The sequence below is a fragment of the Micromesistius poutassou genome, assembly GCF_964030765.1.
Source record: "Micromesistius poutassou genome assembly, chromosome: 14".
Taxonomy (NCBI): Eukaryota; Metazoa; Chordata; class Actinopteri; order Gadiformes; family Gadidae; genus Micromesistius; species Micromesistius poutassou.
This window is the reverse complement of record NC_140284.1, coordinates 5,914,834-5,936,692: the sequence shown is the minus strand read 5'-3', so window position 1 is coordinate 5,936,692 and position 21,859 is coordinate 5,914,834. Positions and strand designations below refer to the sequence as shown.

The 21,859-nt window shown below is 46.9% G+C and overlaps 1 protein-coding gene across 11 annotated transcripts in view; it reads left to right on the top strand.

The window, feature by feature from the left end:
• The window catches only part of LOC311358664 (mitogen-activated protein kinase kinase kinase kinase 4-like), a 39,892-nt gene that overhangs the window by 1,370 nt on the left and 16,663 nt on the right, over positions 1-21,859 (top strand). For 6 of the 11 annotated variants that reach the window (XM_084478765.1, XM_084478773.1, XM_084478764.1 and 3 more), the window contains exons 3-14: positions 14,861-14,917; positions 15,057-15,182; positions 15,443-15,553; positions 16,074-16,164; positions 16,464-16,594; positions 16,852-16,906; positions 17,383-17,461; positions 18,041-18,216; positions 18,476-18,548; positions 18,922-19,132; positions 20,454-20,615; positions 20,847-20,933. In XM_084478765.1, coding sequence (XP_084334891.1) covers positions 14,861-14,917; positions 15,057-15,182; positions 15,443-15,553; positions 16,074-16,164; positions 16,464-16,594; positions 16,852-16,906; positions 17,383-17,461; positions 18,041-18,216; positions 18,476-18,548; positions 18,922-19,132; positions 20,454-20,615; positions 20,847-20,933 — 1,359 coding nt within the window. Of the gene's footprint in view, positions 1-14,860; positions 14,918-15,056; positions 15,183-15,442; positions 15,554-16,073; positions 16,165-16,463; positions 16,595-16,851; positions 16,907-17,382; positions 17,462-18,040; positions 18,217-18,475; positions 18,549-18,921; positions 19,133-20,453; positions 20,625-20,846; positions 20,934-21,859 lie in introns of all 11 variants that reach the window. The other 5 variants (XM_084478767.1, XM_084478770.1, XM_084478772.1 and 2 more) reach the window with 1 other exon arrangement.

The following is a 21,859-nucleotide window of genomic DNA, read 5'->3' as shown; positions in this document are numbered from 1 at the left end:
ATAACCCAACGGTTGTCCTTGGCCCAGCTGGGACCTGGGCCCAGACCATAGATTTGGGATGTCAGGTGTGTGATCCGTGACTCAGTCTTTGGTTTCGTGGCCCCGGGTGTTCTGTACACCTCCAGATCTCCAGGGATGGAGTGATCTTAGAAGGGGCTAGCCCGGTTTGGTCGGGAGGGATGGGGGAGGGTTGACAGCTCGACCCCAATGAGATCAGGAGGAAAGACCCACTCTATTACCTGAGTGGAAGCCAGAAATGTATTGAGCCCTGTTTAGCTATGTTTCTGACATTGTGGAACTGGAAACGGGGTCAGTCAGGCATACTTCTCTGCCTTGAATAGTTTTATTCCTGTTCCTAAATTCCTGTTCCAAAATTCACTATAATCTCAATGATGGGAGGGTGCTGAGATGAATGAGCCTGTTCATGCCGTAGTGATGAGTATTTGTGTATGTGTGTGAGACATGATGCAGAGAGCTGCTGATCTTCTCTTGGCTCGATCCAGCTGTACGGGTCCTACTCGCCGCTATATATAGTACTGACGAGAGATCTGACCAATCACAGCATACCATGACCCCCCCCCCCCCCCCCCCACCACCAGAACTACAGCCCACCATTCACGTGGCTGCTATGTCACTTGAGATGTCACACACACACACACACACACACACACACACACACACACACACACACACACACACACACACACACACACACACACAGCATTTTCACACACTTAAGTCCAACAACCAAGCACTTGTATAAAGGTCACAGGTCATAGCAGTTAATGTGGTTTTCAGTTTCTCTGGCCCTTTAGTGAAACCTACGCTTGAAAAAGCCGAGCCATAATCTGCAGTTGGACATGTTGGATAAGAGGAGTAGAAAGCCCCAGTCATCATCTCAACCCTTCTCCTCTATGAGAAAATGGTTTAACCCAATTAAAAACAAGAGCTGGGTCTTAATTAGCTACTAGCCTTCTACTGAGCGCGCTCTGTGTTTCAGCTTGGCACCCGAACCAACAGGCCAATCAAATCATTCACACCAGATCACATGCACTGACACAGACAATCCCTCCGCACGTACACCCATGAACCTCAATCTGACTCCGCCCACATCCCTGGAGCTAAATCAGAATTACTGAATTACTGTACTGTGCTATAGGTATTGTGTACTCATATAGAATATCTGAGTACATAGCAAATTACACAGTTTTGTAGATTTGAATTTTATTTTTGTTTAGACACAATATTAATTTTCTACCCTAAATCACACAATCATTTTGCCATTAGTGTTATAATTTGTAATACATCAGGTCTAATGATCCTGATCAGACATCAGTCTGACAAAGTTCTTTGTATTATTTTTTTACAAGTTGTTTCCATCATATACTAGGCTAACCGCTAAACTAACAGCCAGGAAGACCACCTGTCCATTATAAAACTCTCACCAGAAATTGGCTCAATATTCCGGCCATTCAAACGGGAATGTCTGACCTTTTAAACACAGGAAGTAGGTATACAGGAAGTACAAACCACAACACCAACAACTGGTGGCATTATTCCTATTAGATGCATAGTCAGCATGGTTCACAGTAGTGTAGCCTTATCCAGCCTTCACTCATGGTCCAGATTCCCAGGTAACCTCATGTAGATTATACTAGCCTGGTTCCCCCCATTATCTTGACTCTGTCTGATATCATATACCTTCAGGTTATCATGTAACAGTTCAGTGTTTTGCGCAGTATAAACCGGCACTTAAGGTAATAGGTACATGTAATTATTCAGGTATTGGCCTTCATTTTCCTATTTGGTTATTACATTTTATTGAAGAGACACTGATTATTCTAAGACCGGAACAAATGTTGTTCCTCTTTCTGCTGAGAGGAAAACTCCAAACCATATTTAAATTAAAGTGACTTCTGCTTTGCTTCAGCATAGAACATTGTTTTCATAACATGCTATAGATGTAGCATGCTGGCTACATCAGCATGCTATAGCAAAAGGTGTTGCATGCTAGAGGTGGAGCATGCTAGAGGTGGAGCAGGCTTGAGGTACACCTCTAGCATGCTAGAGGCTTGAAGCATGCAGCATGCTAGCAGTGTGCTAGAGGTGGAGCATGAGACTAGTATGCTACACCTCTAGCATGCTAGCAGTGTGCTAGAGGTGTAGCCTCCACCCTAAACAGGACTGGTTTCTCTTGGATGGACTGATCCTCACTGTGGAATGAGGGAGGGTATTACTCACGCTCCTACTGAGTAACATCTCTCCAGCCCCACCTTGGTAGATGGAGAGGGAAAGGAGAGAGATGAATGATAATTAATAATTTAAAAAGGAAGGAAGATCAGCATGTAGCACATTACCGAGATGTCTATTCGTACACACATATTGTACAAACATAGACTGTACACACACACACACACACACACACACACACACACACACACACACACACACACACACACACACACACACACACACACTCATGACTCCACCACCACCATTAAGCTGTCTCTAATCATGTTAGTCTCTCTGCTAGATCTCCCTCTAGCCTTGTCTCTCTCTAGCCTTGCCTCTTCATATCTGCCTCCTCCCCCATCCATTGATTTTTAGTGATGGTGTGCTGAGTGTGTGTTAGAGTCTCCTCCTGGAGTTCTCCTCCTTTTTCCTCTCTGACCTCCTCCTTTATGAAAGGAACCAGAAGACACAATGTCTCTGCTCAAGGCTAAGATGGCCGCCTGTATGGACCATTGACTTTAAAGAAGAAGACGCATAGACGAATGTGTTCCTGGAAACGTATGTGTCCGAGGAACAGTGTGTGATAAGTCTATGGCACTGCTGGGATCGTCCAGGTGCGTTGAGTTTGGTTAACACGTGAACCCTGACCCCAGTTAGTTGGTGGCTCCTCTCTCAGAATACTGTTGTTGTCCTTCATAGAGACCAGAGATTCACTACTACTACTACTACTTCTATTTAGGGCTGCTCGATTATGGAAAAAATCATAATCATAATCATTATTTTGGTCAATATTGAAATCTCAATTATTCAAACGATTATTTTTGAGTTTGAAAACATGATGCATTTATTCATAATTCCTCTCCAAAAAAACACTTTGTAAATGAGAACTTCGAAATTTCCCCTTAAAAATATACACAAAATGGTCAAATAGAAAATAAAGTCCAGATATGAATCCAGCTGTTCTGCAATTTCTATTTAAAAAAATTCTATAATAAATATATATATATATTTTTTAATCGTTTCAACTCGATTATATTAGTTTGGTGATCGTTTCACTCTGAAATCGAAATCGCGATCAAAATTCGATTAATCGCCCAGCCCTACTTCTATTTACTACTATTCAGTCATTCATCAGACGCGTTTCATCTAAGGGACATTCCAGGTGCATGTCAATAAGGGGCAGGTAGGGTGTGTTGCTAAATGATGGCCACTCGGCCGTCCTTCCTCAATAGAAAGGTAAATGTACAAAGTACATACAGAGGGAAATTAAGTTAAACATAATTCTATAAATAAAGCTTTTGGAATGCATGCGCAGAATATGCTCCAATTAAGCAAGTATCAGTGCCAGGTGTGGATTAGAAGTTTTCAGAAACGGCTAGTCCCTGTACTGATGTTATGAAGTAATATCAAGTCCATCTGGCGAGTGGTTAATCCTGTGTTCTAATCAGACCAGACCAGACCTGGACTAGCTGAGCAGAGCTAAGCTAGCACAGAACCCCGCCTAGACCGCCCCCCCCCTTCCTTCCTTAATACCGGTGGTTTTGCTTGTCTGAGCCTCTTTTAGTTTGGCTCTGTGTGTGTGCACATGTAGGGGTGGTGGTATTGTATGAGGGCGGACCATCTCTTGACCATCTGGGTCAGCCGATGGGAACAGGAGGGGGGAGGGGCCAACATTGGAGAGGAGGTTGAAATTAACTTCTGTAAAACTGAAATAAAACATTCACACATATTTGATTTGGGCAGAGTGACCTCTGTGGTTCTGGATCAGGTCAGGTCAGGTTCCCAGTCTTTCCAATTGTACCTCTTTTTATATGCTAGTAGTCCTAGACTAGCTTGCTATGGCACCCATATTTCTTAACAGTACAGAAATGTCCTCAGTCTCTTACTAAAGAGACACCGTCTTAGTCCCCCCCTCCCTCCAATAGGTCAAAGTTCCCCTGGGGTCAAGGGGTGTTCTGGGTGGTGGCTGAAGTCCCAGACCCATAACCCCTGAGCAGTTTCCTGTCGGGGGGTGGGGGTGGGGGGGGTGGGGTCACATGTCTGCCGCGCGTGGGAGAACCGTATGGCAGTGCCAGTGTGAATGCTCTCTTTGGAAACCGGTCCGAATTTGATCCTGAAACTGGTATTGATGTCAGTGGCAAAAAAGTAATATCGGTTGGGCCCTGCACAGGAAACATCAGTGTTTCCTACCCGGAAGTGTTGCAGTGATTCTTTGATATATCATCAGACATCAAAGACATCAAACATCGACATCAGACACATCTCGCTGACAGAGGACATCTTTTGTATCTTGCTACTGCTGATGCTCCAGTGATGCTTCCGCTTGAGCATTGTACTGACACAATGAGTCTAATATATAGATAATAGTGTTTATGTGATGGTTTCTAGTTGTCTCCTGTGGCTCTGAAGCCAGCTCTGATGGTTTTAGTTGTCTCCTGTGGCTCTGAAGCCAGCTCTGATGGTTTTAGTTGTCTCCTGTGGCTCTGAAGCCAGCTCTGATGGTTTCTAGTTGTCTCCTGTGGCTCTGAAGCCAGCTCTGATGGTTTCTAGTTGTCTCCTGTGGCTGTGAAGCCAGCTCTGATGGTTTCTTGTTCTCTATTTCTCTGAAGGCAGCTCTCATGGTTTCTAGTGTTTCCTATGGCTCTGAGGCAGCTGTGACAGGTTTTATTTGTCTCCTATGGCTCAGAGGGCAGCTCTAATGGTTTCTTGCTTTTCAGTGTAACACAACACCTGTTCCATGTCCAGTTGTACTAGCTGCTTCTGCTTTATGGTCTGTCTGGGGGGTGTTAGGGTTGTGTGTGTGTGTGTGTGGGTGGGGGGGATTGTCTTCACTGTATGTGAGGTGGGAATGTGGAGGTCTTTAGGACTAAACCAGACCTGACTAGAGTCTTCTCCTCCTCCTCCTCCTCCTCCTCCTCCTTCTCCTCTTCTCCTTTAACGTCTTGTTCTTGTTCTTTCCGTTCTTTCCTCCTCTTCCTCTGATCTTCCTCCTCCTGCCAGCTGGCACCCCTCATGCCTTCATTAGCTTTGTTTTCAGCCTCTAAATCCCGCCCCAAACCCCATCACATGATCACAACACAGCCCCTGGTTGGCCAGCAGCCCAGTACCCTGGTCATGTGATCGGAACACAGGTCTCTTATTGGAGCAGAGTTCCTCAAAGCTGTCTGTCTTGTCACCGGGCAGACTCTCGTTTGCAACTCCTAACAGCTGAAGCGATTCAAAACACAGGAATAAGCCACAGACTCGCACACACACACTTGTTAACGCTTAAGTGCTCTTTTGTTGTCTTTGTCGCACACGTAACACATACACCAACTCCTACTTGCACCAACTGCTAACCAATCGCACAAATAAACATTTCATCTACTACACTTGCACACTTATACTCACACATCTAAACTAAAAGACCCATACTTACAACACAAACAAAAGTAAACTAACACCGAACCAACACTCACTGCAAACTAAATTCACAGGGGTGCAACAGTGCTAGTACGGACAGCTCGTTGGCTAATTCTATTAGTATTTTACGTCTATTCAAAGTGACATGGAAAACAGAAATCCGTAAATTACCTCTAATTATGTTATTAAGGGTTATCAAGGTGTGCATTAAGCATCAGAAAATTAGGTTTTGTGAAATCCAATCTTATGTAATTTCCGTCAATCTTTTCCTTCAAGACGTTTTAATGGGTTATGAGATTCAATGGTCTATTTTCCCTCTTGGTTACGAAGCCAAGCCTGGTGACTAACTTCCTAACACTCACTTGGCCCAGCCAGTGACGAATTACTGTACACTCACAATGCTGCGACACTGCAGCTGATGGAAGTTACAGCCTTTCAGACCCTGAGGCAGTACAAACCAGCGAGGCGTAGGCAGGATTCAGACAACACCTACAGTCCTGTATGTTTCTGAGAGTTTATAAGCTGACTATAAGATGTTAATATGCATTTCCTGATAAGATACTCGGTAGGTATATAGTGGGAACGAACATTTTTGTCTTCAAATATATATGTTTATGTGTGAAGGGTTAAAGGTGTAAAAGGTGGGCCCCGTGCACTTTATGGTTTATTAATGTGGTGGACCATTTTCTACGGGTTTGTTGCTAAGGATGCTGAATGGAGTAGTAACCACGGTGACCAACGCCAGTCCATCCCGATAATAAAATGAATAAATTATATGGATGCTTTTTGGTTGATCTTGTTTGTCTCTCTAGGGTACTTTGCGACCAGGGGCCAGATAATTGTGATGTCTTTGTAAGGTCACAAAGATGTCACAACATCAAACCACACATCGTGATCTCTATGTCTTTTTGTTATGAGCCAGAACCAAACCACAACAACTAGTCGGTGAGCAAGAGAGAGTTTGTATGTTATTATGTATGCATAAAGGTCAGAGGTTAGGGGAGAGATGGCCACAAACACACACACACACACACACACACACACACACACACACACACACACACACACACACACACACACACACACACACACACACACACACAATAACCCCCACTCTATTCCTCCATTTTATCCTCCTGCCATTTTCCTTCAGAGTAAACATCCTGTAACCACAGTTTCCTTCTCTCTCTCTCTCTCTCTCTCTCTCTCTCTCTCCTCCCCCAAAATCCCCCCCTCTCTTTCCTGTCGCCCCCCCCTTCCATTTGATCAGAGAGCAATTTAACTATTTACTGTTCAGAATTGTCCAATTTCTTTGGCGTGTATACTCCTCTGTATGGATTAGTTAGCATTAGCCCTGGGCTCTGTGCACAATCTCTGAGCTAGTAAAACTGTTAGCCTGTGGCTATCAGTTTACCGCCGTCATGCCAAGCAGCCGTAGCACCTGGTGCAGTTTGATGACGTCATCATAAGCCGGTAGCCGAACTGAGGAAGAGGATGGCAGATGTCGGTGGGGAGGATGTTGGAGGGATGATGTAATAGTGATGGATTTGCTGTTGGTCAATTGGTCATGTGGTCTGGAATTATCCTCTCAGCACATCTGTCTTTCACTATAGCTCAATGGACACAATCTCTACAGCGCTATACCTCTCTGGTCGGGATAGGGTCTCTCTCTCTCTCTCTCTCTCTCTCTCTTTCTCTGTCTCTCTTACTACCACTCTCTCTTCCACACTCTCTCTGTCTCCCTCTCTCTCTTGTAATCCCTCCCTCAGCTCTCTCTGGTTAGGGATGGGCTATACCTCATAGTGTATCACCATAATCAAAACTCATGATGATGACCCACATTCCTCTAAAGACATAAAGCTGTATTATATGGTCATTCAAAGTGTTAGGGATGGAATAATTGTTAATTCAAATAAAATAAATACATACTTAGCAAACCTTAAAGACAACCTAAAGTAATTGTTTTCAGTTAAATGCGCTGTAGGTACGATTTAAGTGCTATTATTTTAGTGGAATTTTTATGGCCATAGCATCCAGAAAGTAATCCAATCTAGTAAATGCTCTGAGAAGTTCTGCATGAGTCCATATAAATTTTAGATTTATATTGCCGTCCATCATAGCTGCGTGTATGCAACACTGCTCAGGAAGAGAGCAGAGAGGAAGGGGATTATTTTTTGCTTGCCTATTTTTTCAAAATCTGATCTTTTCTGCATTCTTGCTTTACAATTCTCGCATCATAGGTACAGCAGCTTTAAGTAACAAGCTTGGCTACCTTATACTCTGCTCTGGCTACCACTCTGGTTACCTAATACAGTGCACTACTTCATACCCACAATGCACCGTAAAATAAGTTTACCACTGACCCACCCTTATTTCCGCACTATATTCCATGATGCATCACGGTTTTCATTGTCATCGCCGTCCCTATAGGGACGGAGGGAACAAGTGAGCTTAGTGAGCCAGTGTGTAACTGTAACAATGTGACAATGAGGTGAGGTGATGCACATATACCAAGCTGTCCAAACCATAGACATCTATGTATACGGTCCAAACCGTCCACTACACTTGGTCTGTTTGTTTTGGGCGTCCAAGCTGATTTCTTAATCGGCATAAAAGCAATCTTCTGGCAAAGGCTTGAATTTTGAGAGAAATAACTTCTCCTTGTGTTTTCGGCCTTTAAATATTCTTATTGAAGCAGTTGGCCTTCAGCCTATTGGATTGATTGAAGCGGTAAAGTAAGTTTCACCCAATTTGACATTTACATTTAGGGCATTTAGCAGACGCTTTATCCAAAGCTCCTCAATGCTGTCTAATGTAGTAGTGTCTCCCCTGTCCACATTTATCCCAACTCAAGAGTTATTTTTTTGCACGTTTTTTTTTGCACACATGCACGCATACTTATTTTCTCCTCTTTTCGCACTTTTATTTTAAGGCGAGCCAACTATACTGGCCCGTTCCCTGTGCTACACTTAACTCGGCTATAGGAAGAACATAAATGGAATGGTGGACACTCTTGTCCCCGCTGCAGTGGATTTAAACATCTCCCTCCTAATTAACTTCGCCTCGCCCTTCCCCTGCAGTCTTTTATTATGCCCCATCGTCAGCACAGACCCCTCCCACCCACCGCACGTCTCTGGGCACGCCGGTAGCCTATATTTACCCCCCTGCCCATCCTCCCCACCCATCCATTACCACCCGGCCTTTGAAGAGGTGAGGGTAGTCGACTGGAGAAAGTTCCACTGAACCTCCCATGCTAAAATGTCGGGTGCATCTCCCATCGTTCCTCTGGACGTGAGCGGAGGGGGAGAGAGAGAACTACTTCCTTCCTGTGTTGCAGCTGAATGAGCAGACTTCCTGTCTGGCAGGAAATGACAGGGTTCTTGACGACGTTGTCTTGCTTCTCTCAAGACGTTGAGTGTCTGACCAACGCCCCCTGCAGACCCCGACAGACATTGGAACCCAGGCATCAACACAAAAAAGAACACACAATATTACATTTTTTTATAGTCAACACTGATGCACAACTATTCCAAGTCCAGTGATAACTGTCTGATCTAGGTTCTGGTCTGGGTCCGGCTCTAGTCTAGTTTCTACTGGTCTATGTCTGTTGCAGTCTAGGTTCCACTGGTCTTGATTCTACTGGTCTAGGTTCTTGCTTAGGGTTCAAATGGTGAAGGTTCTGTTCCAGAGTCCCTGTGTGGATATTTCTACAAGGGTAGGTGGTCTGGTGGTTTTCCAGAGTGTAGCGGAGCTCTTGTTAAGACTGCAGCAGGACTCTCGCTGTGTTGCATCAGTGACCAGGGAAAGTAGGTCGCCCTAACGCACACACACACACGGCGCCACTAGGGACGGAGCAGCTGACTAGGACGAGCAGGTCGTCAAAACGAGCTGCGACCGTGCAGCGGCCGGAAGGTGTTGGACTCCCTGGGGGGGAGGAGAGAGGAAGGAGAATAAAGGGGAATCCATGAGATGCCATCATGCAACCCAGTACTAGTTCACACCATCTGTACATTTACATGCATTGCACACCGTAGGTCCTCTAGTCTGTAGTAAGCGGCGAACACCGGCTGAATCAGCTGCTTCTTGGAGGACTTGACGGGAATCCCCCCTGACCTTTTGGTGCATATGAGGAATAAAATCAATCTAACATCCGTGAAAGCCCTTTTGTAGAGTTGATAACTTAATGAATTCTGGTTTTCTGTTTGTGTTTGATGTTTCCTGTTTTACAAGCGCAACGCAATTATTCAAACTCACACATTTTTGTAAAATACTTTAAAGAGTGTGTTAGCTGGAATTCAAACACTATGAGATTAAAAATAATGTGATATAATATATGTATCCGGAAACCCTAACCCTACCCCTCACTCAGAGTCGGACATTAAATAAACCGCTGCTCAGACAGAGCCTCACCATCCACACGCACACCGTGGAGTTAAACTATAAGTGTCCGAAAAGCGGAACTTTCTCATGAACGTCGTAGTCAACTACTGCCCGGACAGAGCTCAAAACGTCCGTACACACCCGCCACCGGGGCCCCTTGGTCGTGAAGTCTTTGAAAAGGCACGCGGACATCACGAAAAGAACGTTGGCAGCAGAGTGGAACGCTCTCATAAAAGGCTCTCATTTCAGTAACAGTGACGAAATGACAGAGATTACTATGTTGACGATCATACAAGAGATCTTCTGAAAAAAACTGTTTTTGGTTCATTGGCTCTTTAAGTGAAGTTCATATTAAGTCATTTCCTGTTGGTTGTGGTTTACGTTAATTAGGTCTGACTGTTGAAATTGCTTCAGGCAAGCAACATGTAGACAGTCCCTGCCATAAAGTCTGATAACCATCACACACGCACGCACGCACGCACGCACACACACACACACACACACACACACACACACACACACACACACACACACACACACACACACACACACACACACACACACACACACACACACACACACAGAAGTAGGATGCTTAGTGTGGTTACTAGAGACAAGCAATGTAAAGGTGCTAATATAAGCTTTTGGCATTGAGGCAGACCTGTTGTGTTAGTGTGCTGGGCTAGTTAACCAGACCAACTGTGTCTGTTAGCATACTGTGCTAGCCAGATCTATAGTGTTGTGTAACCAAACAGGGCTAATAGTGTTAGCCAGACCTATGGTTTGGTGTTAGCATGCAGGGCTGGTAGAGCTAGCCAGACCTACTGTGCTTTGTTAGCATGCAGGGCTGTTTGAGCTAGCTGGACCTACTGTGTGTGTAGAGATCTGTTTCCCAGATTGTAGGTCAAGTTAGGGCTGAAAATAGACACAGAGTCGTTACGTGATGAAAGAAAAACACACACACACACACACACACACACACACACACACACACACACACTTCCTCAACAACCCCCCATCTCACAGCCCATTACACTCTCTGCCTTTCTCTCTCTGTCTCTCTCTCTCTTAACTTAAGAATATAAACGGAACATTTTAGCTTTAGTATGCTGTCTGAGAAACCATAGATCCAAAACACTGCAAATTTGAAAAACGGAAGCGCATAAACGGAAACACAAACACAAAAGGCCACACAGAACTGCAAATTCAACAACAAAAATGCAAAAACAACAACACAAAAGGAACAACATAGCGGAAGTAAGCGCCCATGGAGACTGACAATGAAACGGGTCTATTATTTCCAGCAGACTTTTATATACTCACACAATATCGAAAGTGGATCAATTAAGTCTAATACTAATATAAGTATTATTTTAAACTAGGGCTACAACTGACGATTATTTTTATAGTCAATAAATTGATGAAAATAATTTTGGATTCATTATTGAGTCTATAAAATCCAAACCAAAGTGATGTCTTAAATGTTCTTGCTTAGCCTCCTTTTTATCATGATCCATGAACCATGTATCTAGATTCACTGCCACCGTCACTGCCATCAGCATGGTGTCGATAAGGCAGGAATACACAGATGAGAGAGCGTCTGTGGTTTTATAACATTGCCTTTACCTGTCACGATAGGTCACAAATCTTGCTGCATCTGTTTGCACATTGCTGTACTTTACCTGGCAGCTCTTTGTTATCAGTCATGGTTTCAAACTGTTTTGGGGTGTTATCTGTGGGAAGTATGTGTTACTGATGTCTTTTTTTTTTAACTACCTGAAATTTGCAGGTAGTTAAAACGTGCAGATCGGTTTCAACCTCATTTCTTTGTGCATTGGGTGCACGGTCTCTCCTGGGAGCCAGGTCTGCCCGTGGGTCTCTCTCTCTCAATGGCGAGGCTGTGCTCACCTAGTCCGTTCAGAGTCAGGCATTTTAGTAGTTTAGGATCAGTCACAGTGCTCAGGTATTCGGCCACTTTGAATTCTCTGTTTAGGGCCAAATAGCATTCCAATTAGGTCTGGTTTATGGATGATTATGTCCAAGTGTCTTGAACTTGCTTTAGTTGAATAAGGTCTTTGTCTGGTGAGTTCCAGAACCAGCGGGCAGAAGGGGCATCTCTCTATAGTCTCTGGATTATCTCTGTAAACTAGGGAGCGTGTCCCGGTCACTTTATTTTAGGTGATAACATTTCTTTCTTTTGAATTTAGATTTTTAGTGAGTATCGTCTTTATCATCCGCAAATTCTTAAATGGCAAGTGGACCCCAGACCTCGCAACCATGAAGGCAAATGGGTTCATTTACGGAGTCCAATGTTTTGAGCCAGACATTAAATGGGATCCTCTCTCACTCCCTATCTCTCTGTCTCACTGCGTGTGTGTGTGTGTGTGTGTGTGTGTGTGTGTGTGTGTGTGTGTGTGTGTGTGTGTGTGTGTGTGTGTGTGTGTCTGTGTGTGTGTTTGAGAACTAAGAAGAAAGAGATTCTGCACTTCCCCTGGAGGAAATGCCATGGCAGTGGAGTCACACACACACACACACACACACACACACACACACACACACACACACACACACACACACACGTCGCTTTCCCAGCCGACTTTAGGAACCCTCCACCACCGGGAGGGGGTGGGAGAGGAGGAGGAGAGGAGGAGGTCACGCTGGCTTTCATCTCTTCCTCTTTGTGCTGACTAACAGAACCTCAGTAGTCAGCAGAAACCAGTCCAGCAGCAGAACTGGAACCAGAGGTGATGTCAGGGGAGTGGTGCATTCTGGGACGCATTGAAGGGGGGCTTGGGGGGGACGGAGGGTGACTAAGGGACTGGCGGAGGTTTGGAGGAAGATGAGGATTAGAAGGACAAAGCTGTATTTGTTTTCTACAGACAAGCAGCCAGAGGTGTGTTGGGTGTTAGTGTTTAAATGGTGGATTTAGCGCCCCCCCCCCCCCCCCCCCCCCCGTGCTTGTCATGGGACACTGTTACATAGACAGCATAGTAATCGTAGAACTAACTTCAACTAGGTGAGTTAGTGTCTCCACTCTAATGGATGTGAGAGAAGCTGTGTTGTATAGTTGCTACCCTTTGACACAAGTTGATTCTAAGAAGAAGGATTTCTTTTGAAAATAAGTTGGATGATGTCATCCTCCTGACGCATGTGTGTGTGTGTGTGTGTGTGTGTGTGTGTGTGTGTGTGTGTTTTTCTGTCCTTATAATTATTACTGTCTGCTTTCTGAGGTCACCTTTTGCCACAAGGAGAACACACACATTCAGCCATACACACAAGCTAAGCGAGCGAGTGACAAAAGGAAACAGAGAGAAAGTTTGACTGAGAGGTTGTGGTCTGAAGTTACCAGAGATTCGCCCCATTTGTCAAGTCTGTCATGATGTCACTGGCTCTGTGTGTATTAATGTGTATAGTTGAGTGTGTGTGTGTGTGTGTATGTGTGTGTGTGTCTACATTTGTGCGTGTGTGTGTGTTACCAAATGAACAGTCGACTCAGCATGTGGTCAGGCATGAGATGAGGATCTGAAGGAGAGCATCCGACATCTCTGGCCAAAGGGCACTGCGGCAGTGCAGCCTACTTTCTGCAGTATAGCGTAGTATTAAAGTATAGTGTCGTTTTAGTGTATAGTGCAGTACGGACTAGGGTGGTAGGAATAGAATGTTATATGCGAGTAGGTTAATGTAATGTGTTGTGGCCTAGTATGGTATAATATCAAAGTATAGTTTAGTGTGCCACATTACACTGTGGTAGATTTCTGAGATTGCCTAGTGCAAGAGGCCACCCACCTCTGCTGTGTGGGCTAACCCACACAGCAGAGGTGGGCTAACCTCTCATCATTGCCTGCGGACTGCGCCATTTCTCACATACAGATGGGGGGGATTGGCAGCTCAGGTGTCCATTTCACACAATGGAATCATGTGACTGCCTTTATGAAACACTCTCACTCACACACACACACACACACACACACACACACACACACACACACACACACACACACACACACACACACACACACACGCTCCCATTAAGTGTGTGCTTTGACTTAATCAGATAAAACCCTTGGAACACACGTATACAAGCAGACACACAAGGCATGCTCTGCCTCCATCGGCTCACATATAGCGGTCCTGACACACACACACACACACACACACACACACACACACACACACACACACACACACACACACATCCAACCCCCCCCCCCCCCCCCGGTTCCGTCTGTGTGAGGGATGATGTCATCCCTAGTCTAGAGCCACTAGCGCCGCTATGGGGGCGGTGTGATCGCAGATGAAAGTGCGTCGCAAGAGGCTTAAAACCAGTCTTTGTCTTGTGTTTGTGTTCAAACACACACCCACACACAAATACACACGTACATACACACACACACACACACACACACACACACACACACACACACACACACAAAGTTCTCCTGCATTTTGTTGGTGTTTATGATGATGAGTGTTTGTGATGAGGTAGCTAGGACTCGACAGGGCGTGGCTTTAGATGAAAGACCACACGACGTGGAAGTTCACTTGTTCAACTCATTCACTTGATTATGTTTAAAATACCTGTTTAGTGTCAGAGTCAGCAGGTCGTCTTTTTGCACTACTTCAGTAATGAGTTCACACCACTCCTGATATTTCCCAAATATATTCCCTATGTGTCTTGTGCCAGATTTGACATTACGTAACATCATGGTGTTGTAGCGTTATGGAACTTAAGTATAAGCGATGTTTACAATGTTACAGTGACACAGCCAGATTTAACTGAGCAACGTAGCCTGGTGGTGCATGTGTTGGCCTTGTGAACTGAGGTTCTCTCTTTATCTCTCTCCAGGGTCGACATGTCAAGACCGGCCAGCTGGCGGCCATCAAGGTCATGGACGTCACAGAGGTCAGTAAGCTGTCTGTTTCCCTGACGTCTGTCTGACTTTCTGAATAACTGTTTAATTTGCAGGCTGGTTGGTTAAAGATGATGTCGAGCATTCTGAAACTGTGTGTGTCTGTGTGTGTGTGTGTGTGTGTGTGTGCAGGACGAGGAGGAGGAGATCAAACTTGAGATCAACATGTTGAAGAAGTACTCCCACCACAGGAACATTGCTACATATTATGGAGCCTTCATCAAGAAAAGCCCCCCGGGACACGATGACCAGCTCTGGGTACACACACATTGAATAATGTGTCAGATTATCGGATTGAATAATCTGATAATCTGAATATGTTTACTCTTAGGAATCAATGTAGATTACTATGATTACAACACTCTGTCCTCTCAAGGTTTTTTTTAATAAATATTAGAAGTCTTGTTGGTCCAAAATTACATTCGTAGCCATCGTAGTTCTATAATGTGCAATCCCTGAACATGCCTTTGTTTGTGGTGTGTGTGTGTGTGTGTGTGTGTGTGTGTGTGTGTGTGTAGCTGGTGATGGAGTTCTGTGGTGCTGGCTCCATCACAGACCTGGTGAAGAACACCAAGGGAAACACGCTGAAGGAGGACTGGATCGCCTACATCTCTCGAGAGATCCTCCGGGTCAGTCGCCACCCAACGCCACGCAGTCACCTCCCCGGGGCATGCTGGGAGATGGAGTTTATCTCCAAAAACACTGGGATATGAACCTAAACATACTTAAAGTGGCAATCAAAGAGCTCCAATGGTTTTTAGTTCAACAAGTTCACAATGTCACTATCCATGGCCGAATGAGGTCGCACAATTTGGATGGAGCCTAAGGCCATTTATGAAAGCCCTTGAATTAGCACTATTATGAATATAACGAACTGGGTATAACTGGCTGCATTCCCGCTATTGAGGCTAATAACAAGAGGTGCACAATTAGTGATGTACTTTACATCAATCAGCAATGGTTAGTCCAGCAGAAAGGGAGCTACTGCATCAGACGCGCTCTTCAACTCACCTGTGTGTGTAGTGGCAAACTTTTTTCGCCATATGCCCAACAAGCACAGTAATTGTCACTCAAACTATTTCGCTCAGGATTACTCATATACTCTGAAGTAATCTCATCGCATTTGTTATTTTGTGAATCTCTGCGTAGGGATTGACTCATCTTCACGCCCATCATGTGATCCATCGAGACATCAAAGGACAGAACGTTCTTCTGACGGAGAACGCCGAGGTCAAGCTTGGTACGGAGAGCTCTCCGCTAGCGTGGCTTAGCGCAGGCTTAATCATATCAAATGTTTTTAAGACTGTTCTTCTTGCAAAACTGCCATACAAAGTGCTTAACGTTTTTCCATTATATTTAATACTATTCATTTTACTCTATATACTACTTTCCTGGATCTTTATTTTTATGACATAATCTTAACTGGTTTTAGTCTGTTCTCACCTGTTTCTACTGGTTCTAAAACCTGTTCAAAACCTTTATTACGTGCTCTAATCGGCTCGGTTCTAATTGGTGTTAACCGGTTCTGACTGGTTCCAGTGGACTTCGGGGTGAGTGCTCAGCTGGACCGGACAGTGGGGCGGAGGAACACCTTCATCGGGACGCCCTATTGGATGGCCCCCGAGGTCATCGCCTGCGACGAGAACCCGGATGCAACATACGACTACCGGGTATGAAGTCAGGCTATAACGACGCTAACCATGCTCACTCCGACTACGGGATCAGACTCACCAGTGTAAGAATCGGGTTAACCCTGCTAACGGAGAAGACAGCGAAGACTAACTAACCAATACCACAGCACAAAATCATGCATGAGTAAGAGAAGAGAAAAGTTTTTTGACGTCGATGGTTTGAGACAGACAGATGGATGGAAAGTGGCATGAGATTTCCGGTGTTGCGTCGTGCTGACTGTTGTTGTGTCCCGCAGAGTGATCTGTGGTCTTGTGGAATCACTGCCATCGAGATGGCCGAGGGGGCTCCGCGTAAGTCCTTGTGCGAAACCACGTGCACTTAGCTACTACTACTGTCATTACACAGTGTGTACAAACACAGCAGCATCAACAAAGAGGAGATTAGGATACTAAGCTTAGCACTCCATGAAGGGAATTCACTTTAGATACAGCGTCACTGTCTACCGTGGCCAATATTCATCGAGGCCATTTTCAAACGTATCATGGCTGTTACTATTTAGCAACATTTAGGAGATGATTTCATCCAAAGGGACTTGAAGGAGCAGGTAAGGGTTAAGCCCTCTTGCTCTAGTGGCCAGTAACCAGTAAGCTGACTACGGGGATTGAACCCATAATCTTTCGGACGGAAGTCAAGCACCCAAGACACTAGTGCTGCTTAATTAAACCGTAAAGTACAAGTTAATACGTGTCACATGGTCCCATCTGGGAGCCAGATGATCTTGGCTCGCCTGGTCCTGTCTGACTCTTGGCTCCTCCTCTTTCTTCAGCGCTGTGCGACATGCATCCAATGAGAGCCCTCTTCCTGATTCCCAGGAACCCGCCCCCTCGTCTCAAGTCCAAGAAATGGTAGAGTGGCATTTATCTGGTTTCCTGTCCTGTTCCTGTCCTGTTCCTGTACCTTATCTGTTTTTATCCAGCCAACCATTCCCCTATCCATCATCGCTCTCTCCATCTTTCTATTCATCCATCCCTCTATCCATCCATCCGTCCATGCCTGCATCCATCCATGCCTCTAGCCATCCTCTCAATATCCGTCTTTCTACAGTATCTATCCATCCACCCCTCTATCCATCGATGGATAGAGGCGTGGATGCAGGATCCATGCCTGCACCCACCCTCAATCTCTCCTTCCAGCTAGGTATCTAGCCATCCATCCACCCATAAATAATTCCCTATCATGCATCAGGCTATTTAAAGGATCACAACGCCCTGCACTCTCTCTAGCGGCTGCTTGTGGCAGTTTACCACTTTGTCGACGGAAGTGCTTCAAACCAGGAAATGAAATCCCACCATGAGTCCGTATGGTCTGCCAGAATCCCTTGCCCCCACCTGTCCCATACAAAGTGAATGAGGGGGGAGGGGGGGCGAGTGCCACGCTACTCGAGTATAGACCGTGTAAATCTCCTCTTTGTTTCTTCCCCACAGGTCCAAGAAGTTCTTCAGCTTCATCGAGGGCTGCCTGGTGAAGAACTACACCCAGCGGCCCCCCACCGAGCAGCTGCTCAAGCACCCCTTCATCAGGGACCAGCCCAACGAGAGGCAGGTCCGCATCCAGCTCAAGGACCACATCGACCGCACCAAGAAGAAGAGGGGGGAGAAGGGTGAGCCTCCGCTGGGGGTCCACCCGGGGCTGGAGGGAGGGACCCCCGAGACCTCCTGTTCACTAGAAACTCATTAAGCAGTGGCCGCTTTTATATTATTTATATTATTCTATTATTCTATATTATTTATATAAGTCCCTTAGAGTTAATTTGACATGATATTATCGTCGCCGTTGTATTTGTCGCTTGACTTAAAATACCGTTCAACTTCCATGTCCATGTCGACGGTTGTGAACGAACCCTGAACTTTGACCTCCAGATGAGACGGAGTACGAGTACAGTGGCAGCGAGGAAGAGGAGGAGGAGACCCCTGAGCAGCAAGGGGAGCCCAGGTACATACTTTTATCTTGGTGTTCCCTGTAGAACACTAGGATCCATCACTGTATAAACACAAACACAAACACACCGTCATACCAACACACCTCTGCTATTGAGATGCTAACCCGCAAAATCAGATACCAGATATTTGGTTTATTACATAAAAACAAATGTTATACACCTCTCCGTTTCTGACGCTACAAGATGCCACATTTCTAGAACTCTGCTGTACCCGGGTGCTAGCATGCAAACATCTCTGTACTGCGATGGGATGCTAACACACCAAGCTCCCCTTTGCTACGAGATGCTTACATGCGCACATATCTTTTTGCTGTCGCGGTACCAACATGCTCGCCCTGTGTGTGTGTCTCTCCCCCCCCCGCCCAGCTCCATCGTCAACGTTCCGGGCGAGTCCACGCTGCGGCGCGACTTCATCCGCCTGCAGCAGGAGAACAAGGAGCGCTCGGAGGCCCTGCGGCGGCAGCAGCACCTGCAGGAGCAGCAGCTCCGCGAGCAGGAGGAGTACAAGCGGCAGCTCCTCGCCGAGCGGCAGAAGCGCATCGAGCAGCAGAAGGAGCAGCGCAAGAGGCTGGAGGAGGTGAGGGGGGGGGGGGGGGGGGGGGGGGGGGGGAGATGGGGAGGTGGTGGTGGTTCGGTGGGAAGGCGGGAGAAGGTGGAGAGGAGGAGGCTGTGTTAGATGAGGAGGATATAGGGAGTGGCTTAAGGGAAGGGAGGGGGAGGAGAAGCGGGGATAGAGAGAGAGCGTCCTCTGTCTATTGTAGTACTTACTGGGACGTTATGGGTGGGGGGGGGGGGGGGGCGGTGGCTTGAAACAGATTTTCCTCTGATAAAATCTCCACTGTGATTGATCCTCTTCCCCGACGTCATGTGATCGTCCTTCATGGGAGAGTTCTCCTTTTAGCTCCCGATTCATCATGCGTAATGCAAGTTGTTCTACTAGTCTTAAGTCTCACCCCCCCGCCCCCCCCCCCCCCACCCACCACTCAATCTTCATGAGCAAGCCACCAAGCTATGGGCTAGCCATCGAGCTATGGACTAGCAATGGTACCTGCTGGCTAATATCCCCCTCCCCTAACCGGCTGGCTATGCTACAAGCTAATAGCCCCTCGAGGGTGAAGGCAGGGGCTCCACTGGACTAGACTCTTTTGCGGAAACCACACCAGCCCAGGCTGACTTGTCACCATGTCAGGCGGAGAGCACATGTACCGCAGCTGAACATGTGATCTGTTGTTGGTTGATGGTTGTCCCGGCTGGCCAGGAGCCAGCACAGCAGAGCTGTGTTCCGCAACCAGCGGAACTATTCCTCCGAGTGCCCAAAGCCTTAAATGTGATGTTTTGGTGTCCCGGCCTGACTGCAAGGGATCATTATGGACTACTGCCGCTAGACTGATTAAAGAGGGGTTGAACTTTATCAAGCGATAAATCACCTCTCAAGGTCGGCCCAGTGAGTCACATGATCACCCGGTCGCTTCTGTACTGTTGCCATGGCGGCAGCATCTGGGTTTCTGGAACGTGCTTCGTTGCTTGCTGAGGGCAATTTACTCAAACATTATTTGATGCTCTGTCTTCATTCGTCCAAACACTCCCATCACCCGGACACCAGTCACAGCCAATCAAAATCTCCTACCGTTGTATATTTCATGTAGAACTCAGCCTAATCACCGATGACCCAACGAGTCGGAAAGCCAATCACAAGGCGTGTTTTTACTCTTGACAGGATCGTACAATCACAATGAAACGTTTAAACGTTTAACACCCAGCTTTCGCCTCACGGTAACACGTCGCCAACGTGACGTCCTCGGAACGACAGTGCAGCGCCGTACGTTTTGTTTCTCAACGCGACTGACCTCTGCACTCTCTTCACCCCCCCCCCTGCGCCCCCCGGTGGCGGACCACAGCAACAGCGCCGGGAGCGGGAGATGCGGCGGCAGCAGGAGCGGGAGCAGCGGCGCCGGGAGCAGGACGAGAAGCGCCGCGTGGAGGAGGTGGAGCGCCGGCGCAAGGAGGACGAGGACCGCCGGAGGGCCGACGACGAGAAGCGAAGGGCCGACCGTGAACAGGTAGGAGGAGTAAGTAGCACCGGGGGCGGAGCGAGGAGCTAGGCGTTAGCGGCTAGGAAGACCGGTTGGAAGCTAGGAGAGGAGTAAGCAGTTACCATTTAGTTTTTTTTTTTTTTTTTTGCAAAATACAAGAGATGTCACATTTTACACGAGTGTCGGATGTGCACTCGGCCAGCCATCGAAGAGGGAATCAATCGTCGGTCTAAATTCCGTTTTGTTTTCGATCGACAGGAGTACATCCGTCGCCAACTGGAGGAGGAGCAGAGGCACCTAGAGATGCTGCAGCAACAGCTGCTCCATGAACAGGCTATGCTCCTGGTGAGTTACACCCCCCTTCAAACCTCCACCAGATAGCCATGCTACTGGTGAGTTACCCCCCCCCGGCCCCCTCTAAACCTCCACCAGATAGCCATGCTACTGGTGAGTTACCCCCCTCTAACCCTCCACCAGATAGACATGCTCCTGGTGAGTTACCCCCCTCTAAACCTCCACCAGATAGCCATGCTACTGGTGAGTTACCCCCCTCTAACCCTCCACCAGATAGCCATGCTACTGGTGAGTTACCCCCCTCAAAACCTCCACCAGATAGACATGCTCCTGGTGAGTTACCCCCCTCAAAACCTCCACCAGATAGCCATGCTCCTGGTGAGTTACCCCCCTCTAACCCTCCACCGACTAACCATGCTACATGTGAGTACCCCCCCCCCCCCCCTCCTCCAAACCCCTTCCAGCTAGCCATGCTACCAGTTAGCATCCAAAATAACAGGTGTTTAAAACAGCTGCCGGCCCGTCCAGCTGTGCAGCAGAGTGTGATCTGTGATGTTCCATGGCTGCGTTAGAATGCATGTTCCCCTGCCGATGGGAACAGGGTTGTTTGTGTCCCCCCTCCCGGTGAGGACGTCACTGGGTAACCGCCAGTCCTAGCGGAGTTAAAGGCTTAACTGTCAGTGTCTGGCCCAGATGTTTTACTGCGTGTTTGGTGGAGGGTCGGTAGTAGAGGGGGAGGGAGGGAGGTCAGGGAGGCGGGCATTGTGGGGGGGGGTGGGGGGGGGCCCGCAGTAGTTTTATTGTTAAGGGATTGTTTTTCTCACGCACGGAGGAAAGGGAGATAAAGGGAGGAAGGGACGCCTCACCTCCTCCTCCGCTTCGCACGTTACCGCCGCCGCCTCCTCCCCCTCCCCGTTCACACACCGTCATCATCTTCATCATCATCATCGTCATCGTCACTCGCACCGGCAGTACCT